A 22411-nucleotide genomic window follows, 5' to 3' on the forward strand; every position below is an offset into this window, starting at 1 on the left:
TATTAGTTTCATATAACTGCTATAATAAATTGCTTTAAACTTAGTAGTTTAAACAATATGAATTTTTAACTTAGTTTCAGAGGTCTGAAGTCTGAAATGGGTCAGCAGGGCTATGCTCCTTCTAGAGGACCTAGGGCAGAATCCGTTTCCTTCTCTTTCCCAGCTTTTAGCCATTACCTACAGTCCTCTGCTCACAGTTGTTTCTTCTAACTTTAAAGCCAAGAGTGTAGAATATTTTCCCATCTCTGACATCTTTCTCCCTCCTTTAAAGCCTGGTAATCCAAGGTAGTTTTTCTATTTCAGTATCTTTAATGTAATTACTGATAAAGTTCCTCTTGCCAAGGGTATAAAAACTAGGATATGAACTTATTGGAAGGGGGTACATAACTTTGTCTCCTAACTCCCATTACATTATTTCAGAAATGTATTAGAAAATGTTTTTCACAAAAACAAATGTTTAAACAAAGAAAAAAAGGTACAGGTGATCCAACAGAGAACAGTAGTTTTGGATTAGTGAAAGTTACTCATCTTGCATGGACTAATGGTGGTAATACTGTACAATGAATAGATGTAAGGAAAAAAATATCTGCTATAGCGATGTATTGTGCTTTATCATTTTGGCTGTGTTTAAGGACAGATTACTAATCATTACATAAAAAGTAAATTATTAAGGAAAGTAAAATCTTATATTAAAAGTCAATGTGATCACAGTATACTATGTGACATTGGATTGAATATTTACTTAAACATAATAGAGGTAACACTAACTTTTTACTTAACAAAAAATTATCAATCAATATTTTGAGATGAGGGGACAGGAAGAATGTGTGGATAGGGAGAGAGTGACTGTTCATTACTTGGGGGTGATGTCAAGAAAGAACTAACTATATCATTTTCCTCCACAGGAGAAAGACAATGGATAATGTCTAAATTTGAAAAACAAGAAACTGCAGTATATTAACACAGGTAGAGTAATATCAGAAGAATTATTCAAAATATTTCAAAGCAATTTCCTTTGGAGATAATAACTGAGAACACAGTGGTGAACTATTAGTAATTATCAATATTTATGTTTTTCTATATTTCCCAGTCTCTCTTGTATTTCATGTCGGGGCAGTGGGATCAAATTCTGGCCAAATTGATATATCCAATTTTTAGGGCTAACTTCGATAATTTTCATCATTCCTCTTTCTTCTTTTCTTCATTTCCTCCCACCCCGACTTTGTGATACTGGGTATTGAATCAAGGATGCTTGCTAGGCCCATGCTGTATCACTGAGCAACATACCCATCCTTTAAAATTTTATTTTATTTTGAGACAGGGTCTCACTAAGTTGACCATGCTGGCCTTGAATTTACAACTGTCCTGCCTCAGCCTCCCAAGTACCTTGGAAGCAGCTGGGAGTATAGGTGCCTACTACCACACCTGGCTTTCATTCTTATCAATAAGCTATGGACCCCAAATCCTAGGAGGCAGCAGAACCTCTCTACCAAAAGAAAAAAAAAAGTAAAGCCTGTGTCCTTGAGTATAACAGTTCATCTGACTAGGGACATTCACAATGGCTCTTTTGTTAGACATTTTTTTTATATATTGAGCCTCTGATATTTTGGGGTCTTTTGTTATAGCAGTAAATTCAGTATGTTGGTTTAACAAAAATTGGTCACAAATTCTTTGACCATCTTTTGAGAAGTGAGTTTTGTCTTCTCCCCTATAATCTGGAAAGGACTCATTTCTGTTACTTTTTGAGGGTAAGTTGAAATAAGGAAGGAAAGGAAGAAAAAAGAAGGTAAAGGAAGGGAAGGGAGGAAGGAAGAAACATTTCTTTTTGGAGCTCTGGGCCTATTAATAAGTCTGTGAGGGAGCCCAGCACATGTTATAAACAGGACCTCTGCTAGTATGCAGACTTCTCAGTTGAGTTACCAGAGAAAAGTTGATCCACTGTGCTCCACTGACTGTGTAATTTATGAAAATGATAAAATGATTGTTTTAGGCTACTATATTTTCCAGTAATTTATACACAGACATAGCAACCCAGTATTCTAGTAAATAGTATCATTTTCTTTTTAATTTGTATAACTGAACTGCTTTGGTAAGAGTTGGTTTCAAAAAGAAAATACTTGTGAATTATTTATTCCTGGCTTAGAGACTTTTCACCATTGCTGCTTTCTCTAACCAGAAAGCTCATCTTTCTCCCTAAATTAGTGGCTTTCAAACTCTTCAGATACTATACAACAAGAAATACACTTTATTTATATAAACAACCTAGTGTGTGTGTGTGTGTGTGTGTGTATATATATATATATATATATATATATATATATATATGGCTCTATAAAGCAATACTTTACTAAGTTCCATGCACTGACATTTCTACTCTGTTTTATTATTTCATTATTTAAAAAGTGAAAGAGATTTTCTTTATTACAAATGTGTCAAGACCTGTACCAATGGGTCCTATACAATCCCCTTTCCAGCTGGAAAACAGTGCTCTAAATAATAACCATTCTTTGAAGCCTTACCCAAATCCAATCAATGAGCCTTCATTGATTACCCTATTCTGAGCTTTCTGAAATCCCTATCATATTGTATTTTCTGTACAATTCATACTTTACATGGTAAACATATCCAGCATATCCAGGGCAAAGCTCTGTCCCTTAGCTCTGACTTGCTCAATTCATAGTATACTACTTAATAAATACATTGCTCAATATTTGACTATTGTGCTTCTGAATCTTACAATCGGCAACATGCACTTCTTCAGTTAGAATTTCTTTAATGTGGGGCATGGAAAAATGGTTTAATAACATATTAACTTCAAATCCGAAAAAGGCTAAGTGTACCAACTCTGTTTACATGTTTTTATGCAAGCCAATTCATCAATATACAAACTTTTTCTAATAACTATTCAGCAGACGAAATGTTATCTTGATACAGTCACAGAAAAGTAATTGAACTAAATTCTCATGAGTAAAATGTTCTGGGGATTGATAAAGTGGAAAGTGCTCTTGGGGATCAGCATTTCTTTACAAGTCACTGCAACTAAGGCTTGAATGTGTACTCCGAGAACTTCTCCAGTTTTGTGGCACCGCCCAGACTCAGAAGGAAACTGTGAGTCTGGCGATTCCGAGACCAGGCCACAGATGTCCGGGCCTTGTTCTCTGCTGGAGTCTCCCGGAACAAAAGTTACGCCGCCTTGAGAGGCTTGAGTGACTGGGCGGGATTTCCCGTCCAACTCTGCCTGGCTCTCGGCGCGGTAGGTACCTCAGCTCTGGGGCCGGCGTGGCGCTCAGCTACAGCAACGGCTAGGCTCCGCCCTCTGGTGTCTCCTGGAAAGCGCTCCGCTGGGTCCGCGCGCGATCACTGCCCGGAGCGCGCCTCGGCCTTGGGCGGAGCGGAAGACGCGTGGAGCCGTGAGAGGACTCGCGGGTTGTGCAGGTCTGCATCCCTCTGCTATCCCGGTGCTGGTCTCTGCGCGTGTCTAGAGACTAGTGGTATGGCCTGAGCCTTGCGGCCGTGGGAAGTGAACCTTCCTTGTCAGGACCCTCGCAGAGGTTGTGCTGGGTGTCACTTGTGAGGAGGACTTTGGTCCCTGCGCGGGCGCTTGAGTGTCTTGAGGGACCTTTGGGGAAAAAGACTTCCCAATTTTTCCGCAGAACAAAACAAAAAATCCTCCCCCAACACTATGCTTTCTTTCCCTCTATCATGTCTATCGTGGCAAAGTCAGTCCTCTAAGGACCCCATCCTTTAATTTTTAGTTTCTGGAGGGGTTTGCGGGAAATTGGTAGTCGTGGTTCTTCCTTAAAACAGACACAGGGATACTTACGTCATACAGTGTATTTAAAATCTTAAGATTATGGTTACATAATAAGCATAGGGAGGCGTTTGATTCATTTGTCTAAATTCTTTTTTGGGTATGTAAGGCATATAAGGAAGTCTGTGTTCACGTGCCAGTTCCATGGAGTTGAATGATAAAATCAGTACTTAAGATAGCAACATGTAAGAACTATTTATGATTGGACCCCATCTACTTTGAAAAACTTAAGACAGTGTGCCTACTGTATGTTGGATGCTGTGTAAGGAGCCATTAGTCCTGTATAAAAAACCGTGGTATCTTGGATTAAAAAAAAAAATGTTGAACTTGTACATATTATGTGACCAGTTCTTGAAAATACTCCAGAAAAAAAAGAAAAAAATTGAAGTGAGTTTAATCCAGTACGGAAATGGTCCACAACAAAGTACAGGGGAATTTTAGATAATGTTCTATTGGGAAGCCAGTCAGCTTAGAATAATGGAAAAGCTAGGAGCTTTTAACATTATTTTTTTGTGTGTGTGGGAGAGGGAGTGGGGAAAAAAGTTGCCAGGCTGCTGTTTGTACAGGCTGCAGATGGCTTACAGAGGTAGTTTGTCAGGTAATTCAGTAATGAGATGAGATACATATTGTATACCTTTTTCTCAGAATGATTTTGATTGAGTTAACAAATATTTGTTGATTATCTCCTGTTACATAAGAATCAGGAATATCTGATATCAGGAAAGAATTCTGCTTTTGCAGAGTTGAATGTTAGGAGTGAATCTTCTCTGAAAGGTTGCTTCTAAATTAAGTACATTTTTCTGTGTTAAATATGTGGAACTAATTATAAGTTTTAAGAGGTAAACAGGTGTAAGAGATTGCCCTACCTCACATATAACTTGATAAGAAACTGAATTAGTGTCCTGACTTTGAGTCTGAAAATAGAAAGTTATGTGAAAGGTAGAAATGGTGCAATTTGGTGAGTTTAATTAGTTTTTTGGGAAATAAAAGGAGGAGTGAAAACATTCCTTTTTTCAGCTTGAGTTACAGAATGGTGGATATACCATCAGGTATTTGTTAGTTTCTTAGGAATACTCATTGTGTTTTATCTTTAATCTCCACAACTCCAGTTACATTTCTCCAAATATATTTGATATTAGCAAGTATGTTTTGAAGGTTTTGAATAGTCATGTTTGCAACAAACTATTTGAACACATTTAAAGTAGGCTACTGGCTAGGTCAGAGTATATTTCCAATCATATGGTTTCAGAGACCTTTGGAGGAAGCTCTTCATGATTTACAACCTCTTAGCCTTTTTTTATGTGGCTACTTCAGCCACAGATGAGAGTGTGTTGATGAGACACTGGAAAGAGCCAGAAATATTTTCCTTTCACTATCTCAGATATTTCTGTTGTTTGATTTTTGTAGAGAAAAAAAAAAACATTTTGTAGAGATAACCATAATATCTACTTGGTTATGTGGGTGGAAAGTTAGTGACATTCAGGGTTATATTTCTGGACATCTCAAGAGAGTGTACAATGTGAGCTCTGGAATATCTGCAAATAATTTTCTGTTGAATATCGGGCAATTATGTTGAATTTCATAGCATCCACAGGAATTGGATTCTTCAACCCCACTATGTCTGGGCCAAGCTGTTTGACAGCACATGTGCACATGTATACCCAGAATTAGTCCAGTCCCTTTTTTTGGTAATGCCTTGATTTGGATAACTCAGAATGCTTAGTCTTAAAATGCTTTTCAGAAGGTACCTCAGGTGACACCAGAACAAACCCAGACTGACAGGGTGTAGACAAAACATAATTAGCATCCTAAATGCAGCAAGGCTGTACTGGATGGCTTGTGATTATAAAAACTTTGTTGGCTGACTGTAGTTCTCATTTCTGGGGACTTAGAGGATCTCCTCCCAAACTTTTAATGCTGCTTCTGTCCCTAGATTAAATTTTTTATCTTAAGGTTTTGTTTTTTCCTTCCCTTAATCTGTAGGTGGACTCTGTAAAACATCTGAAAATGTATAGAAAATATTTGGTTCCATATGTACATTTTCTAGAGATAAACAAGATTTTCATGTGATTGCTAATTTCTTCTGAGACTCAAAAAAGAAAAGGGTAGTGTCTAAATATCTCATATTCTTACTAGTTGTTAAAGCATGTTCACTAAAAAGCCACTTTTAGGAAGGTGATTTGGAGTGGCATTCGAAGTAGATGTATTCTATTTGCTCATTCTAAAAATCACCTTTGCTGAGCAACCTCAGATATAAATCTGTGCCTATCAGTACATGGCAGAAATATCTACTATGCATATTTTGGTTTTTCCCTGGGATACATTTGGCAAGTGCGTTTTCCTTTTCCTTCAGTGACTACCAGCATTCTTTTTTTTTTTAACATACCTTTGAGTTTCAAGCTCACTGGGATTTACAATCTAAAAAGAAACTCTCAATGAATAATTAAAATTAGTGTCACATACTTCTTGATGGCAAATTATGTTGTATATTTATTCTTCTCTGGACTTCTTGTTCACATTTTCTTTAGGAGGCCACAGCTAGTTTCCTGTTGGGAATTATAACATTTCTCCTGTTACTGTTTGTACTCAACAGTGCCTGGAGTTTCATAAACACCACAATGCCATATAGCTTTATAGTAAGAGAATCATTTTACAACTGTGGAATGCATATCAAATTAACAGGGCCCAGTCTTTCTTCTCCTTTGAAAGATATCTTGCATCCAGAGTATGCAATTTTGGCAGCCATCATGCTTCCGTGAAGAATACACAAGTGGGAAACTTATTTTACTATTTTATCTTCGATACTCAGGAATTTGAATGCTGTATAATTTTAGAAAACAGTAGAAATTCTTTGAGTGGACAATGTTAATCAAATGGTACTCTGTAAAATTTAAATTTTAATATAGTTTATTTCACCTTATAGAATATTTTATAAATAACTGATAATAGATGTCTCTCTGTAGAGTGGATATGTTATATGTGCTTTAAGTTGTAGAGGAATGTATCTTTTAGAACATATATGTATTAGGAAATACAAAGTGTCTTTCTTGTTTTTCCTCTACTCTCACACCATAATGAAAACAGAAAACTCCTGTGACCTCAAAAGGTATACAGATTTCTCCCCATCCAGCAAGTCTGCAGTGGATACTAACTGGGTATCCTCTAATTTAATTCAATTGAACACTACTTGAAGATAATGTCAGATTCCACAGAGTGAGGGCTCTGTCCCCAAGGAAGATCCAGTTTCAGACACAGTTGCAAGTTTGGGTCCCAGAACTTCTTACTCACCAGCTATAAATTGAGATTCTCACAGCCCCCTCCTCAAACTTGATCAATTTATTAGAATGGCTCACAGAATTCATAGAAATACTGTACTAACTTTTGCTGTTTTTTAAATAAAGGATATTTTAAAGTATACAAATATGCAGCCAATGAAGTGATACACAGGGAAAGGTCTGAGTAGTTCCTAATGCAAGATCTTTATCCATGTGGAAGAGCTGAGGTGGGCCTCCTGGCTTGTGGATGAGTCCTCATTCACCTTTCTGGGAACCTCCAAGTGTTTAGCTATCCAGAAACTCCCAAACCCTGTGCCTTTGGATTTTTAAGGAGACTATATTGTATAGGCATAATTACTAATAGACTGGATGGGGAACTCAGTAAGTCCTTCTATTAGATTCTTTGGCCTTCCTTCCTCCATGGGTTAGAATCCTTTCTGAAATCCTGAGTCTTATCATTCACAATCAGACAAGGTGGGTATGAAAATTTAAGATTAGAGTTTCTGTGATCTGCTGGGAAGAAGGGGAAAGAGTTACGAGCCAGGAATTGTGGATAGAAATATTTGTATATACATACACACATACTTAATTATATTATAATACCCAACAAAATTTTACTGATATTTTCATTAGAGTCCAGGATGAGATTTAGGGACATGTTATTATGCAGTGTCAATTCAACGTCAGTGTAGAGTTGAATATATTCCTGGTTGATACGAGGATATGAAACCACTGAATTCTTAATATTTATAAAACAAAATTTCCATCTCTGGAACAAAAAGGGAGCTAGAAAATTGATTGTCAGTGCCTAAACTTTATATTTGAAATATTTTTTTAGGATAGCATCTTTCTATTTTTATGGAAGGAAGGACCTAAAGATATAACTGTAATTTGCTATTGTGAGTTTATTGCTTTTTAATTTTATGTTTTAAAGTATGCCAATTCAGTGGCTTTAAAACTTGTTAATATTTCTTAATAAGTACTAACACCAGCATACAATTGTGAATTAAACTGAGTAATTTTCTTTGTGGAAACTGTAAAATATTTCCTGTTTTAACTTGCACCTTTCAACTTTTTTATTCACAGTGCACCTATAATGTGTTTTAGAAGTAGATGTTAAACTTCAGTTTGAAGGAAGAATGTCTCTCAATCCATCTGTATTTCTTAAAGAAATCGAAGAACATAATTCAAAATTTGTGGAAACAAACAAAACTACTTCCATAGCTTCAGAAAATCCCCTTCAAAACTTATGCTTAGCATCTCAAGAAGTTCTTCAAAAAGCTCAGCAAAGTGGGAGATCAAAGTGTCTCAAATGTGGTGGTTCAAGGATGTTTTACTGCTATACATGTTATGTCCCAGTTGAAAATGTACCTATTGAACAGATTCCACTTGTGAAGGTTGGTAAGATATTTAATCGTTTGAAAGTAGGAAAATAGATTTTCAAAAGATGTTTCATATGTGCTGGTTCTAATGTAATTGATAAGCTGGATAAATAATGTCATTATGAAAACAATCTTTTTAATGAAAATTCAAACTGCCCTCTGGTAAACACAATTATTGTTAATACTGTCCCCTCAATTGTTTAAGATATATCTTCCTATAAAATATGTGAATATAGAACTCAAACATCTATTTCTATAATTTGATCTGTTTTTGTGCTGTTCATAGCATCAGAAATCTTAGACTTATTCATTGAGAACTAACAGTACCTGGATTGGGTTCTGGGGTCACAAATTTTGCATATTGTCTGATATTTAAATAATTTAGTCCATAAGACTTTCCCTTTTTATTGTGTGATTTATAAATTAGGTTAGGCACAAGATTTTCAAAATTCATTAATGAGAGTCATGTATCCTTGCTATAAATTGTATCTCCTTCAAGATAGCCAGGTGGTCAAAAATATTGGCTTTTGGAATATTCAACTCATCAATCATATAAGGAAGTCAGTTTTATTAATAATAGAATTAAAAATACTTTGTTATGATCTGCTTTCTATTTTTTTCCCTTTCTATTCTCTTCCTTCTTTACCTGGGTTAAGATAATGCTGACCTGGTACTCAGAGATCCTGGGGAAAGGGAATATAGTGTCAGCTGAGACTGAGCTTCATGAGGAAAGTCTGATGTAGAGGTCAGCCAGAAGTAGACTGATGTAAAATCATTTGTGAACTGCCTACTTAAATGGTAAATTTTCTATAAATAGAAGTTGGTTTGATGATTGAAGCAATTGACTCTAATGTATAATTGATCCCTGGGCCTAAGTGGGAAGGGTAGCAGATAATGGTGTTTGAAACCCTAACTGAAAACTATTGAAAGTACTTATTTATGGGCTAAGGTCTTTTTGGTGTATGTTATTTACATAATTGTCCAGAAAAAAAAGTTATGTATGAAATTGGGCCTACCTCGTAGTGTGCAGCAACTGCTACTTTTAAAAAGCTTTGGAAATAATGATACAACAATATGGATGAATCTCAAAATAATTAATCTCAGTTAAAGAGGGAAGATGAGGAATACTTACTGTATGATTTAATTTATTTCAAAATTATAGAAAAGTAAACCAATCTAAAGTGACATCTAGATTACCTGATGATTGGGAGTGTAGTAGTTGAGGAAGAGGGGGAGAAACAGAAGACTTTTGGTAGTAGCAAATCATTATCTTGATTGTGGCAATTGCTTCACAGGTATAATATACATTAAAATTATTAGAATTGTAACTTTGTTTAAAATGTGTAGTTTAAAATACAAGAAAAATAGTTTTTATTTCAGAGCAAATTCCTAGAATCTTGCCTGTTTAGTATGGAATGGGCACTTGAAGATGGTAGGAAATTTGTTTTTAAATAGCATTTTAAAACGTCTTTTAAATTCTAAAGTAAAGAACCCATCTCAGGAGGGGTTCTTATATACATAATGGGGAAGATATAGCTTACATTTTCATGGTTATGGCTGAATACATGATGTGTATAGGCATTATAAAGAGAGCTAAACCAAATAAATCAAAGTAAAATAATGAAAATCTCTAACCCAAGAAATCCTAGATAGTATATTTTTGTCTAGAGGCAGGTGTAATCCATAACAAAATGAACAGTAGGGGAAGGTGGGCAAGGTGATTTTGAAGAAAGCTATTTGTGATAGAAAGATTACATCTCTTAGACCTATTACTGTTTTTCTAATTGATAGTTATGTATGCTGTTAAAATGTACTGCTGAAAATCACAACATTCAAAACAGAGGATACCTTTGGCTTGAGAGGATCTGTAAGGAACAGAATTTCAGCTTGATTTTTAAATCTTAAGTATTGTTCAACATTGCATTTCCTTTAAAAATAGCATAAAATAAACAAACCTAGAGTTTATAGGAATTATAAAAAATATTCTTGGCAAAAATACTGAAATATGAGGAATTGGACTCATTACCCATATAAATTAAGTAAAATAACACTAGATCTTTGTTTTAGGAGCAGATTGTATGTTAAATGAGTTGAAAATATTTGATCTATAATATGATTAACAATATTGAGGAAGAAATTTGTGTTTGTTTTGTTTTGACTTTCACCATTCTTAATATTCTGACTTAGAAAAATATGATTATAGAAACTTAGTGTGAATTTCCTGTTTTATAGACTTTTTATTAACATAAAAATTATAATTTTTATATTTGTTTTGTTCATTTGTCTTTTTTTCCCTTCACTTTAGCTTCCATTGAAGATCGACATCATTAAACATCCAAATGAAACAGATGGCAAAAGTACTGCAATACATGCAAAACTCTTAGCACCTGAATTTGTGAACATTTACACATACCCTTGTATTCCAGAGTATGAGGAAAAAGACCATGAAGTAGGAAGCTTATTTTTTACAACTCTTTGTATTAAATATAAAAATTAATTTTAAACACCAGTTGCTTTTCTGAACTAACTTAAACACAATTTAATATTTTTCTTAATAATCTAGTGTTATGCTCATATAACATTAAACAACATGTAGTTTATTTCATTGGTATCTTCACAGGTCAAGTGATCCTAAACTATTATGCTTTTTGGAATCTTCTGCTAAATTTTCATAGTTTTTCTATCTTATTTCTTTAGGGTTTTACTCTTTGCCAGTATTACAATGCCTGCTTTTTCTTTCTTCTCTCATCATTTTCCCATCTCTAATACAGCATGTAGCTGGTCTAATTTGATACCAAATTAGAAATGTTGTTGGAGTATCTCTGTAAGAAGAAAAGAAAGACTGAGATAGAAGGTTTTTCATGAATTTTTTCTAAAATAAAAGCTTAGTACATAGCTTTTGTAATATGTCTTGACTGCTCAGATGTTTTCCTTGTTCATGTCTAGATTCTCAATTGGTTTTCACATAGTTTATATTATTATACTAGTGGGATATTACTGGTCTTATAATAAATAGGTCTCAGAAATTAGGCCTCGGGTACTTTTGAAAGAAGCATTAAACTCTTTAGGTTTCCTGGGGGCCATTGTGAGTGTGGCTAACCTAGAAACAAAATTAAAAATTTATATATTCATTTGTTTCAGAAAGAACTTGGTTTTCTTATCAATTTATATATGTTTTGATTGAATTTATATACTAAGTTGTGTTTGTAAATAATATCTGAGTTTTAGATCTAGGAATATATTTTTATTTCCTTCTCTGGTCAGCTAGATACACTTATGTTGATTAAATGGAACACATTGTATTATACTATTGAACCCTGCCATTAATAATGGCTATAAAGACCCATTACATCAATTCCTTGCCAGCATTCACTATGTATATATCTTTGCTTATCATATAGGTGAAAATAGTATTTAATCATTGAGCAGTAGTCAGTGGTTCTTTTATAAAGTATCATGCACTTTGCCTTTTTATCTTGTGAAATGTACTTTTAATTTTTAATTCAAGATACAGTTAACTTTGCCCTCTCAATCAGTGAATAAATTATTTTGAATACTTTAAGATGGTTATTATGATTTTAGATTATTAGGGAAGAGCCAAAAACTTTATCATGAATATTGAAGAAACATGTACAGTAGGACTAACCTAATACTTGTTTCTCACATATTCAACATATTTTCTCCCTAAAGTTTTAGGTCACTTTTGAACTTATTTTGATCATAGCACACAACTAACCTCAGTTTTTTTGTTTGTTTGTTTGTTTGTTTTAGGTTGTACTTGTTTTTCCTGGACCTCAGTCTATCTCAATAAAAGATATTTCTTTTCACTTGCAAAAAAGGAGTCAAAATAAAAGTAGAGGCCAAAATGATGACCTTGACAAGCCATCTTTTAAACGAAAAAAAATTGAAGATCAGGAGGACTATGATTTGAATGATAGTATGTGCAAAAACACAATACTGAAAAAAATTATCTTTATAGATAGCACCTGGAACCAAACCAACAAAATATTCTCTGATGAGCGACTTCAAGGTAAGGACAAAAAAAGGTTTGTTTGGTTTTATTTATTTATTTATTTAGATTGCTCCTCCTCTATCAATGTTTATTTTCAAAAAACTTCAGATTTATAGTAAAAAGGAAAATTATATTTAATATGTATACATTTGCCTTATTTCTCTTCCTATATTTGATGTGTGTGTGTGTGTGTGTGTGTGTGTGTAATAGTGTTTAACCATTTGAAAGTTAAGTTGCAGGCTTCTCAACACTTTACACTGGTAAACATTTGGAATTATTTTCTCTGTAAAGTCTGGCAAAAGGTACATTTTCACCATTTTAAGTGCATTCTTCATTTCAGAATTCATAATAAGATAATGAAAACATAATTTCTAATACAGTAAACTGAGGTTTAGAGTTAGTTTGTTCAGCTTAATCCTATCAAATAATAAAATGTTTTAAAATGGAAAACCAATGATTTATAACAAAAATGGATTGTTTCTTGTGGAAGTAACTTGGCTTCTCCAGAAATTGGTATTTCACATGTATAGAGGTCGTATTTGGAAAGCCCCAATTATTCCCCATGGTACAATAAGGAGCTAGTAGGAGCAGGGAATAATTGGGGCTTTGCCAATTATTACCTTAACATGGTAATTACAAGGAGCAAATGAAAGAAGATAAGTCAAAATCATTGGCAAAACTATTTAAGAAAGAGATTATTCAAAGTCTCTTGTACTTTAGATTTGCCCAAAATAGATTTATACAAAGGATTTCTGTTACTTCTTCCCAATTCACATAGAAAGTGTATGTTTCAATTCTGTGCTAGATCAAATTTTTTTTTGCCACCTGCCTGCCCGTCCTTCTAGATCATAATTTTTTAAAAACTTTTTTTTAAGTTGTAATGACACAATACCTTTATTTTATTTATTTATTTTTTTATGTGGTGCTGAACCTAGTGCTTCACACGTGCAAGGCAAACGCTCTACCACTGAACCACAACCTCAGCCCCTAGATCATAATTTTGTAATTCTCTCCTTTAAAAGTTATTAATTGCTAGATATACTAGAAAGGGAATTTTTAAAGTGTATATGTTGAATTTTTTAAATGTTAATTTTTATGTAATTCAACATATTTTTAAAGATTCCTACATATTTTAAAGCATATTTTTAAAAACATATTGGATTAGTGGTGATAACTACTAAACATTTATTTTTATATTTAACATATTTTAGAACATATTAGAAATATTAGAGAAACAAGAGTTTAAGGATAGTTAAGAACTTGGAACATTTTCAAATGTCTGCCTTTACCTCTTGATGGTAATTAACATTGATACAAATGTTTTAAAAGGACTTAGTCTTAGTTTTGGTTGGTATAACTATTGTTTGTCTTTGAATCAGAATTGCTTAAATTGAAATGTTTTTAAACTACCTAGACAGAATACTGTAAATGCAGAATTTTTTTATTTTTCCATTTATTCCGTTATTTATTGAATATTGTGCCATATATTTGTTGAATACCTATTACTGGATAGGCAGTGTCCTAGATTTGAGGGAAGCAAAAGGAGAATAAGGCAAACTGTGCCCTCTCAGTGATTACAGTAGCTATCAATTATAGTTGTGTTCAGCTTCATGGAACAGAAGCCTAGTTAGAACCTTTTAAATAAGTATCAGGTTTACTTTTCACACAAAAAAGTCCAGAGGTGTATAGCCTAGGGTTGGTATAGGGACTTCACAATGCTATTAAGAGCTCGTACTTCTGTTTTCCTCATTCACTATTACTTCCATCCTCATGTAGCTTGTCATGAAGGTAGGACATTTTTTCCAGGCAAGATAAGGGGCAAAAGATGTGTGTGTGTGTGTGTGTGTGTGTGTTTATTAATATAAAAGTCAAACAATTACATTCCTGAAGGTTCTCCTTATAGATGTTAGTTTTTTCTCTTTGGCCAGAACTGGTTCACATGATTATCTTGGCTATAAGGAAGGCTGGATAATTGTTTTTTAGCTGGACACATGCCACACTGAAAAGAATTGAAAGTTGGTTAACATGAGAAAAAAAGAGAGTAGATGTCGAGAAGTATTGGGCATTTTCTGCTAAATAATTGATTTTAGGAAACAGATAAACAGGTAAACAGATAAGAAAATTCACTGGGTGTGAAGTGCAGTAGCATTATTTAGGAGACTGCCTGGAATCTCTGAAAGATTCTTAGAGTTGCTATCTATTGAAATATTGAATAAATTGGTGAGGGGGAACATTTCAGGACAAAAGAATGACATATGCATAAAGATATTAAAAATAATTTAGCACTTAAAAAACTGATTTAATATGGTCTACAATATATACATATGCAAATGGCAGAAAAAACTAGAGAAATTCAAATTGTGAATGCCCTTAAATATCATGCCTGGGAATTTGGTCTTTGATCCATGAGGGTGTGATTAATTTGTATTCTAAGTGTAATGGAAAGAACTGAGCTGAGCTGGGAGTTGACTTCCAGACCTAGTTCTGTCACTATGTATATTGGCAAAGAGTTGGGATTTTGGGGGATGTGGGAGAGTGGGGATGTTATATTACATTTTAAAGTAAGTTATTATGTTTATTTTCAAAATATGTAATATTAAGTTATAGAGCAGAGTGATATAATGAACAGTGAAGAGCCCCAGCACCAGAATAATATCAATAATTTCCATTGGTTTTTCTGTCCCATATCATTCCCCTTTCCCTCTGACAGTGAATTATTTTCCTGAATTCTGTGTTTTTCATTTTTATTGTAATGTTATATGCATGTGTTTTCATAAGTTATGTGTTGTCTTATTTGATGTCTGACTACATGAATATACTCATATAGTCTCATCTCCTATTGATGAAGCACTTGGGTTATTTCTAGGTTTTGCTATTATAAATAGTGCTTCTATAAACATTATTGTACATATGCAAACTCCTCTAGGAAACATACCTAGCAGTTGAATTGTTTGGTTGGTTGTTGAATATGAAAATGTTCAGCTTTGTACAACAATGCCAGATTATTTTCAAAGTGGGTTTATAAATTCATACTCAAATCATTAATATATAAAAGTTTCCATTGATTCATAATCCCTCCTATGTTGGTATGTCACGTGTCTGCTTTTTCCAAGTCTGTTGTGTATAAATGCTGTCTCGTTATGGTATTAATTTGCATTTATCTTGTTACTAATTGTATTGAGCAGCATTTTGTTTATTTTGCCTTATACACGTGCTATTCTGTGAAATTTCTAGTGTTTTATTTATCCTCTAGTGTTTTGAAATATCTTTGCAGTCTGGTTCATCTTTGTAATTTCTTTTTGGTAGATTTTGAGGAAAATTTTTTAGTGTGGAATTTATAAATCTTTGTTTATACCTTTTAGTCTCTTGTTTATTTTAAATCTTTCTTTAACTTAAGTTAGTATATTTTAAATTTTCATAGATTTTTGCATTTTCTGTACAAATAATATCACTTGTATTCCTTCCAGTTCTCATGTGATCAATTCATTAACTAATTTTATTTTTCTTTTTGCTATGTTAATTAAGACCTCATGCAATATTGAATGAAAACTCTGTAGAGGTTATATTTTTCATGTTTCAGGCTGATAATCTATCTTTTAGATAGCAGATTTATAATTGCTGTGAATATTGATATATTTGGATCTGTTTTTACTGTCTTAATTTTTATTTCTATTTGAATATTTTAAAATATGTTTTCCTGGCTTTTCTTTGATTGAATGAAATTTTTTCAAAATTCCTTTCTGAATTCTTTCAGAGGATTGTGCATATGTCACTTTAAAATGTTCAAAACCAAACAATATTTTAACCTGTCCTTTTAGACAATGTAAGGACTTGGTACACTTATGCTTCATTCAGCCTTCTCCTGGTTCACAGTCTTATTATTACTATTCATTATTTTTGTTCTGTCCTTTATTTTGAGCCCACAAATTAGATATTATCATTTTTGTTTTATACATGCAACCTTTATTTGGATTTGCATAGATGTTTACCATTTTATTTGCTCAGCATTCTAATAATACAATACTTTGCTGAAATATATTCTTTAGGAACTCTTTTAAATAGGTTTCTTGTTGGCATGGTTCAGTTTTTGTTTATTAATGTTTTTAATGTTTTCATGCTTTTCCTTGATGCATTATTCTGCTGCGTACGCAATTTGTTACCAGGTTTTTTTTCTTTTCTTTTTTGACATATTGACAATATTATTTCAATGTCTTCAACATTCTTTTGTTGTGAATAAAGTTTCTTGTCGCTTATCATTCCTTTGCATGTGATCTGTCCCTTTTAAATAACTTTTTAAAATCTTCTCCTTGATGTTTCACAGTTACATTACTGTGTATTGGTCCTAGACAGATTGAATTTATTCTGCTTTGGATATATTATGGTTCATGTATATGTAGCTTTGCATTTTTAAAAATAATTCCTGGAAAAGTTGTAGGCATCATCTCTTTAAATGCTATCTCTATTTGTTTTTTCCTTCTTGAACTCCTATTAGACATTTGATCCTCCATATCTCTTAATACCTTAAAATTTCTTATTTATTTCTTGTTCATTTTTTATATTTCTGAGGTAACTTTGATGTAAAAGTGAAATCTGACAGTAGGAAATCATTTATGACTCAGAGGTTCCTAATTGGTCAGTGGACTAACTGATTTTGATGCTACCTTCTCCCTTTTATTTTTCCCTTTGAAATACAATATGCTAAAAATATGGCTAATTAATATAACACAAACCTAAGTACTAATCTGATGAGCTGAAAGCATTTTGGGTTTGCATGCTGACATCTGAGTTGTAAAAGATAAAGAGTTCTGCATCATTAATCATTTCCTCTTTAAATGTATAAGACCAAGTCATTCTAGCTGACTGTAATTGAGGCTAAGCAGCATGGATGTGATGGAGCTAAAGAAATAGCTCTATGTAGTCTAATCATGAAGATATAGCCTAAAAGTGACAATCTAAAAGTAAACTTTTATCAGTATTAAGGACCATTAAGTTTCCTATCTCTGTCAGTGGGTTCAAGAATGACATTTTAAATTCAGTTTTTCAGAGAAATGAAACCCTTTTGAACACTGGTAAATTTAGTCTTGTCGTGGGTTGAAGTTTTAAAAGACTAGAACTTGTATATTAAAAGTTGCCTACTTTTCCTCCATTGCTACAAGGTGGATGACTCATGGATAAGATTTCATTCTGTGTCTTATATTGCTTCTATATATACCTCAGTACATTTAAAATCATAATCTTACTTGTATTGAAGCAACTTACCTATGTATTTCTTTAAAGTCCTTAAAATAATTAAAGAATTCATTATTATTGTATCACACCCTTGGTTAAAAAGTATTTATATTTTTTCTTTTTTTTTTTTCTTCTCCTTTTTTTTCTTTTTTTATGGCAGGGTTGTTACAAGTTGAATTGAAAACAAGAAAAACTTGCTTTTGGCGCCATCAAAAAGGAAAGCCAGATACTTTCCTTTCCACAATTGAAGCCATTTACTACTTTCTAGTAGACTACCATACTGATGTATTAAAAGAAAAATACAAAGGACAATATGACAATCTTTTATTTTTCTACTCTTTTATGTACCACTTGATAAAGAATGCCAAGTGCTCTGGAGATAAGGAAACAGCAAAACATACCCAGTAGTTGATAACAAGTCACCTATCATTTTATTTTGCTAAAATTAATAAACTTATAGTTGTGCTTTGTTTATTCTTGGGAAATAATTGTATATAATAGCTGCAATATCACTTGAAAAAATTCCATTTTCACTCATATTTTTTAAAACAAAATTGTATCTGAGGCAATTTTTCGGAGATAAAGTTGATTTAAAAAACTTATTTTGAAAGTTATTTGCTCAATTTTGGCATATCTCAGTTTTATCGCTATATTTTAATAAAATGTTTTATCTATGTAATTATAATTAAATATTCGATTAGAGGTCTTTGTTTCTTTTTCACCTATACTTTTTTACCTTTGGATTTAGATGAGGTCAGAATGTTTATGCTGAAAAAAAATTGATACCGATTTGTTTGAGGTTAGTGACAAATGTAGGCACAACTAGAATTAGAGCTCTAGTTTGTTTCAAGTGCTATTTCTCTAAGTCTTCACTGTCTGTGATGAACATTTACCGCCTCTTGCATCTGCCTGTTATCTCTTTGAAGGGAAGATTGTTAATAATCATACGGTCCTCCATTGAGATGGGATATGTGACCTAGGAAGATGAGTGTTGTAGCACATCCAAAATGCAGTGATTGATCCAGGGCTGAGCACATGACCCAATAGTAAAGGAGTCCTTTTTGATGAGTCCTGTGGATGCTGTAGAAGGTGGGGTTTAAACTGGGCACATTGGTGCAGGACTATCATCCCAGTTACTGTGGAGTCTGAGGCTGGATGATCCAGGTTTGAAGCCAGCCTGGGCAACTTAGTGAGACACTGTCAAAACAGACAAACAAACAAAAAGGGTTGATTCAATCCTTAATACTGAGATACTGAGAGAGAAAGAGAGAGAGAGAGAGAGAGAGAGAGGGGGAGAGAGAGAGGATTTACTTTTCAAAAGGCAATATTGTACAGTGGCTAAATGCACATATTCTAGAACTAGACAACTGAATCTAAATTTCAACTTTGCTTTTTTATGTAACAGCCATATGTCAATTTTTTCATCTGTGGCAATCTTATAGAATTACTATGAGGATTAACTGAATGAATGTATATTAAGGGCTTTCAGCATCACCTAGAATATTAAGTGCCATATTCCCAGCCCTTATTATTTATTTGGCATTGTGAACTAAGAATGATTTAAAACTAGGGCTGCTAGTGACTACTTATGCCACCAGGTGAAAAGATCCAGTGTTAGAATGAAGGCAGAAGAAGAAAACAGGGTGGAGAGATAAAGAGAGACTGAGTTTTGATGACTTAAGCACAGATGTGGGTGCTTTTGAATGGAACCCTACCCTGCTCTATAGCTTTTGTTTGCCCCTCTATAGCTACCCTTAACTCTTTTCAATTCTGCTCCCTGCCTGTGAAATATGTTCCCTTGTTCTCTGACTTTTGATTTGATTCAACAAATGAGATGCATCAGCAAGAAATTAGAGGTTGAAGGGAAAATCATTTATTTCCCTGCCCCTTTCTTGTCAGGTCCTCATGGGTTGATTGTGTCCTTTTACAGAATGCCATTTTATCAGGTATCCTTTCCCTTCCCAAGCAATTATCCCAGTTTCCTCTCTAGATTCAGATCCATGCTCTTTCCCTCTGCACATTTTTATTTAAGGTAGTAACGGTTCCACTTGTTGCTAAGTCTCAGGGTAGATCATTATCCTTTGTTATTTTCCCTCATCCCTACTCATACTTTTATAAATACTCATTTTATTATGCTCCAATAAAGTGACTTCATTTGAAGATGCTTTTGTTCACTTGAAGTTTCTGTTTCTATCTGGGGCTCTGACTAATATGTATTAGACACTAGGAATAATAGTACATATCTCAAAGCTTATGCATTGGGACATATAATATGTTTTATAAAAAAATAAAATTCATAAAAATAAAACAGTTCTTGGCAAAATTAGTTTGCTGCACATTATATTTCTTGAAAATTCAAAAGGCACAGCATATTAAAGATTCTGAAAAGTCCTGAAATAAGCATTCTGTACTTTTACTTAATTTAATATATCTTAAGCTTTCTTGAATACATAATGCCTATTTAACATCCATGGAAATAGAATATTTAGGATATTGTGGTTTAGAGCAGCTCCTGAGCAACAGAACTAAAGAGATAAGGTAAATTATCAATAGGTCATACAGTTAGTGGCAAAACTTGGTCTAGATAGTCTGGGACTTCTGACTTGGTTTTGTTTAGTGAGATCACCATTATATTTTGCTATTCATAGAAAGGAATGTGGATGTTATAGTCAGCTTTTTCACTGCTGCGACTAAAAGACCGAACCAGAATAATTGTAAAGAAGGAAAAGTTTATTTGAGGACTCATGGTTTTAGAGGTCTTAGTCCGTAGAAGGCCAGCTCCATTCCTCAGGGCTCCAGTTAAGGTAGAATATCATGGTGGAAAAGTGTGGCAGAGGGACACATGTATGGCAGAGTGACATGGCACAAATGATGTTGAGAAAGTAGAGAGACAGACTCTCCAGATACAAAAAAAAAAAAATTATATATATATATATATATATATATATATATATATATATATATATATCCATCCATACCCCATATCCATGCACCCAGTGAACTACTTCCTTCAGCCATACTTCACTTGCCTCCAGTCACCACTCAGTTAATCCCATCAGCGATTAATTCACTGATAAGGTTAAGGCTCTACCCCAATCATTTCTCCTCTGATACTTGCTTTGTCTGACATCTAAACCATAACAGTGGATTATATGAGATTTGAACATTACTAGCTCCATAATCTTAGCAGGATAAACTAACTGGCTTACTTATTAGCAGTTATTTTACAAGAATGGAATTAAAAGAGATTTCTTCACATTTAAAACTTGGCCCTGGAAATAGAGGAATGTTTGAATTGATTTAAGCAGGGCCAAACTTGGATTTCTTTGAGCTAAATTTGGACTTCTCTGAGCCAAAAATCTATTGCCATTTAAAAACCAACTAAACATAACACTTGAAAGGGAGAAGGGAAAGAATAGAGAGAATATTCCTATCATTTATTTGCCCCCATCTCACAGCTGGCATAAGAAAGATGACCCACAGACTTCAAAAGAGGCTAATTCACAACTAAAGCCAAATAAAATCTCAAGTTCTTTCCAAAAAAAAAAAGATGATAATACCTGTTAGAACAAAGAATTGACTGTACTTGTTTTGTTTTTTTCCTTTGGTGTGATAGCAAAAAATTGCTGTACTTCTTTGTTCTTTCCCATTCATGGTGCTTTTTCAGGTTCCTTTGAAGTACCCTTTGACTCTGAATCTGGGCCATATGTGTTTCCAAAAATCTATTGTATTTTTACTTATTTATTGTATTTGTACTTCTGGTGTTGTCATATAAACATGCATGGCTGTTAGCCTACTGGAGGATAAGGTTCCCATAGAAGAGCCAGCTTGCCCCATCACCCTAGCTAAATCCTATTGAGATTGGCTGATTGCCAACCAACCCCCAGCTATACGAATGATTCCCAGCCAAGATCAGCAGTGTCACCTAATTAACCCCTACCTGATTTTAGATATGTGAGCAAGTTATGCCTATTGTTATGTCACTGAGGTTTAGTTGTTGATTATACAGCATTATTGTAGATATATATAAATATCTCATTATTGGATAGTGTAACAGTGGACATCTCAAGCACCTGAAAAGGTTTTCAGCCTCACTATATCTTGAGCCCTTGACCACTCATTTTGCCTTAGTTATAACCTTATGCAGTGACAGATTACCAGCAGGCTTATGTGATTGCTCTGCTTTAGGTCAATTAGCCATATGCCTAGAATCCTTGGCCCACTTCTGCACTCTGAAAAACATGCCAAAGGGCTTCCTCAGTGACTGTTGAAAGGGCTAAGTGACAAACTGTTAGTGGATGCTGAAAAGACAGTATAGTAGGCACAATAATTACTACTTTCAAGTGTCCACATTCAAATCCCCAGAACCTTGAATATACTATTTTACATGGTAAAGGAACTTCTCGTTGATGTGATTTAGTTAAGGATTTTGAAATTGGAGAGATTATCCTGGATTACTTAGTTATGCCTAATATACACACCAGAATCCTTAAAAGTAGAAGAAAGATAACACAAGAGGAAGTCAGAGTGATGAAAAATGAGCTTTTAACTCACCATTGCTGGCTTTGCAAATGGACAAAGAACCATAAGCCAAGGAATGCACGCAGTCTCTAAGAAGCTAGATAAAACAGGGAAACAGATTCTCCCTAGAGCCTCCAGAAAGGAATTAGTTTAGCCAACATTTTGATTTTAGTCCAGTGAG

General features: G+C 33.8%; 1 protein-coding gene across 1 annotated transcript; it reads left to right on the top strand.

The window, feature by feature from the left end:
• Positions 1-3364: 3364 nt before the first annotated feature.
• Positions 3365-19869, top strand: Dtwd1 (DTW domain containing 1). The gene is made up of 5 exons (XM_027925965.2): positions 3365-3435; positions 8173-8483; positions 10774-10917; positions 12240-12498; positions 17870-19869. Exons 2-5 carry the CDS (start codon positions 8226-8228, stop codon positions 18115-18117), a joined length of 909 nt encoding a protein of 302 aa, XP_027781766.1. The 5' UTR covers positions 3365-3435; positions 8173-8225; the 3' UTR covers positions 18118-19869.
• Positions 19870-22411: the final 2542 nt, after the last annotated feature.

Source organism: Marmota flaviventris, chromosome 2, assembly GCF_047511675.1.
Source record: "Marmota flaviventris isolate mMarFla1 chromosome 2, mMarFla1.hap1, whole genome shotgun sequence".
In the NCBI taxonomy this organism is placed as follows: domain Eukaryota; kingdom Metazoa; phylum Chordata; class Mammalia; order Rodentia; family Sciuridae; genus Marmota; species Marmota flaviventris.

Coding starts and splice junctions, on each gene's coding strand:
- Dtwd1 (XM_027925965.2), top strand. CDS start 8,226: ATGTCTCTCAATCCATCTGTATTTCTTAAAGAAATCGAAGAACATAAT. Junction 8,484..10,773: donor AACAGATTCCACTTGTGAAG/GTTGGTAAGATA, acceptor CCTTCACTTTAG/CTTCCATTGAAGATCGACAT. Junction 10,918..12,239: donor ATGAGGAAAAAGACCATGAA/GTAGGAAGCTTA, acceptor TGTTTGTTTTAG/GTTGTACTTGTTTTTCCTGG.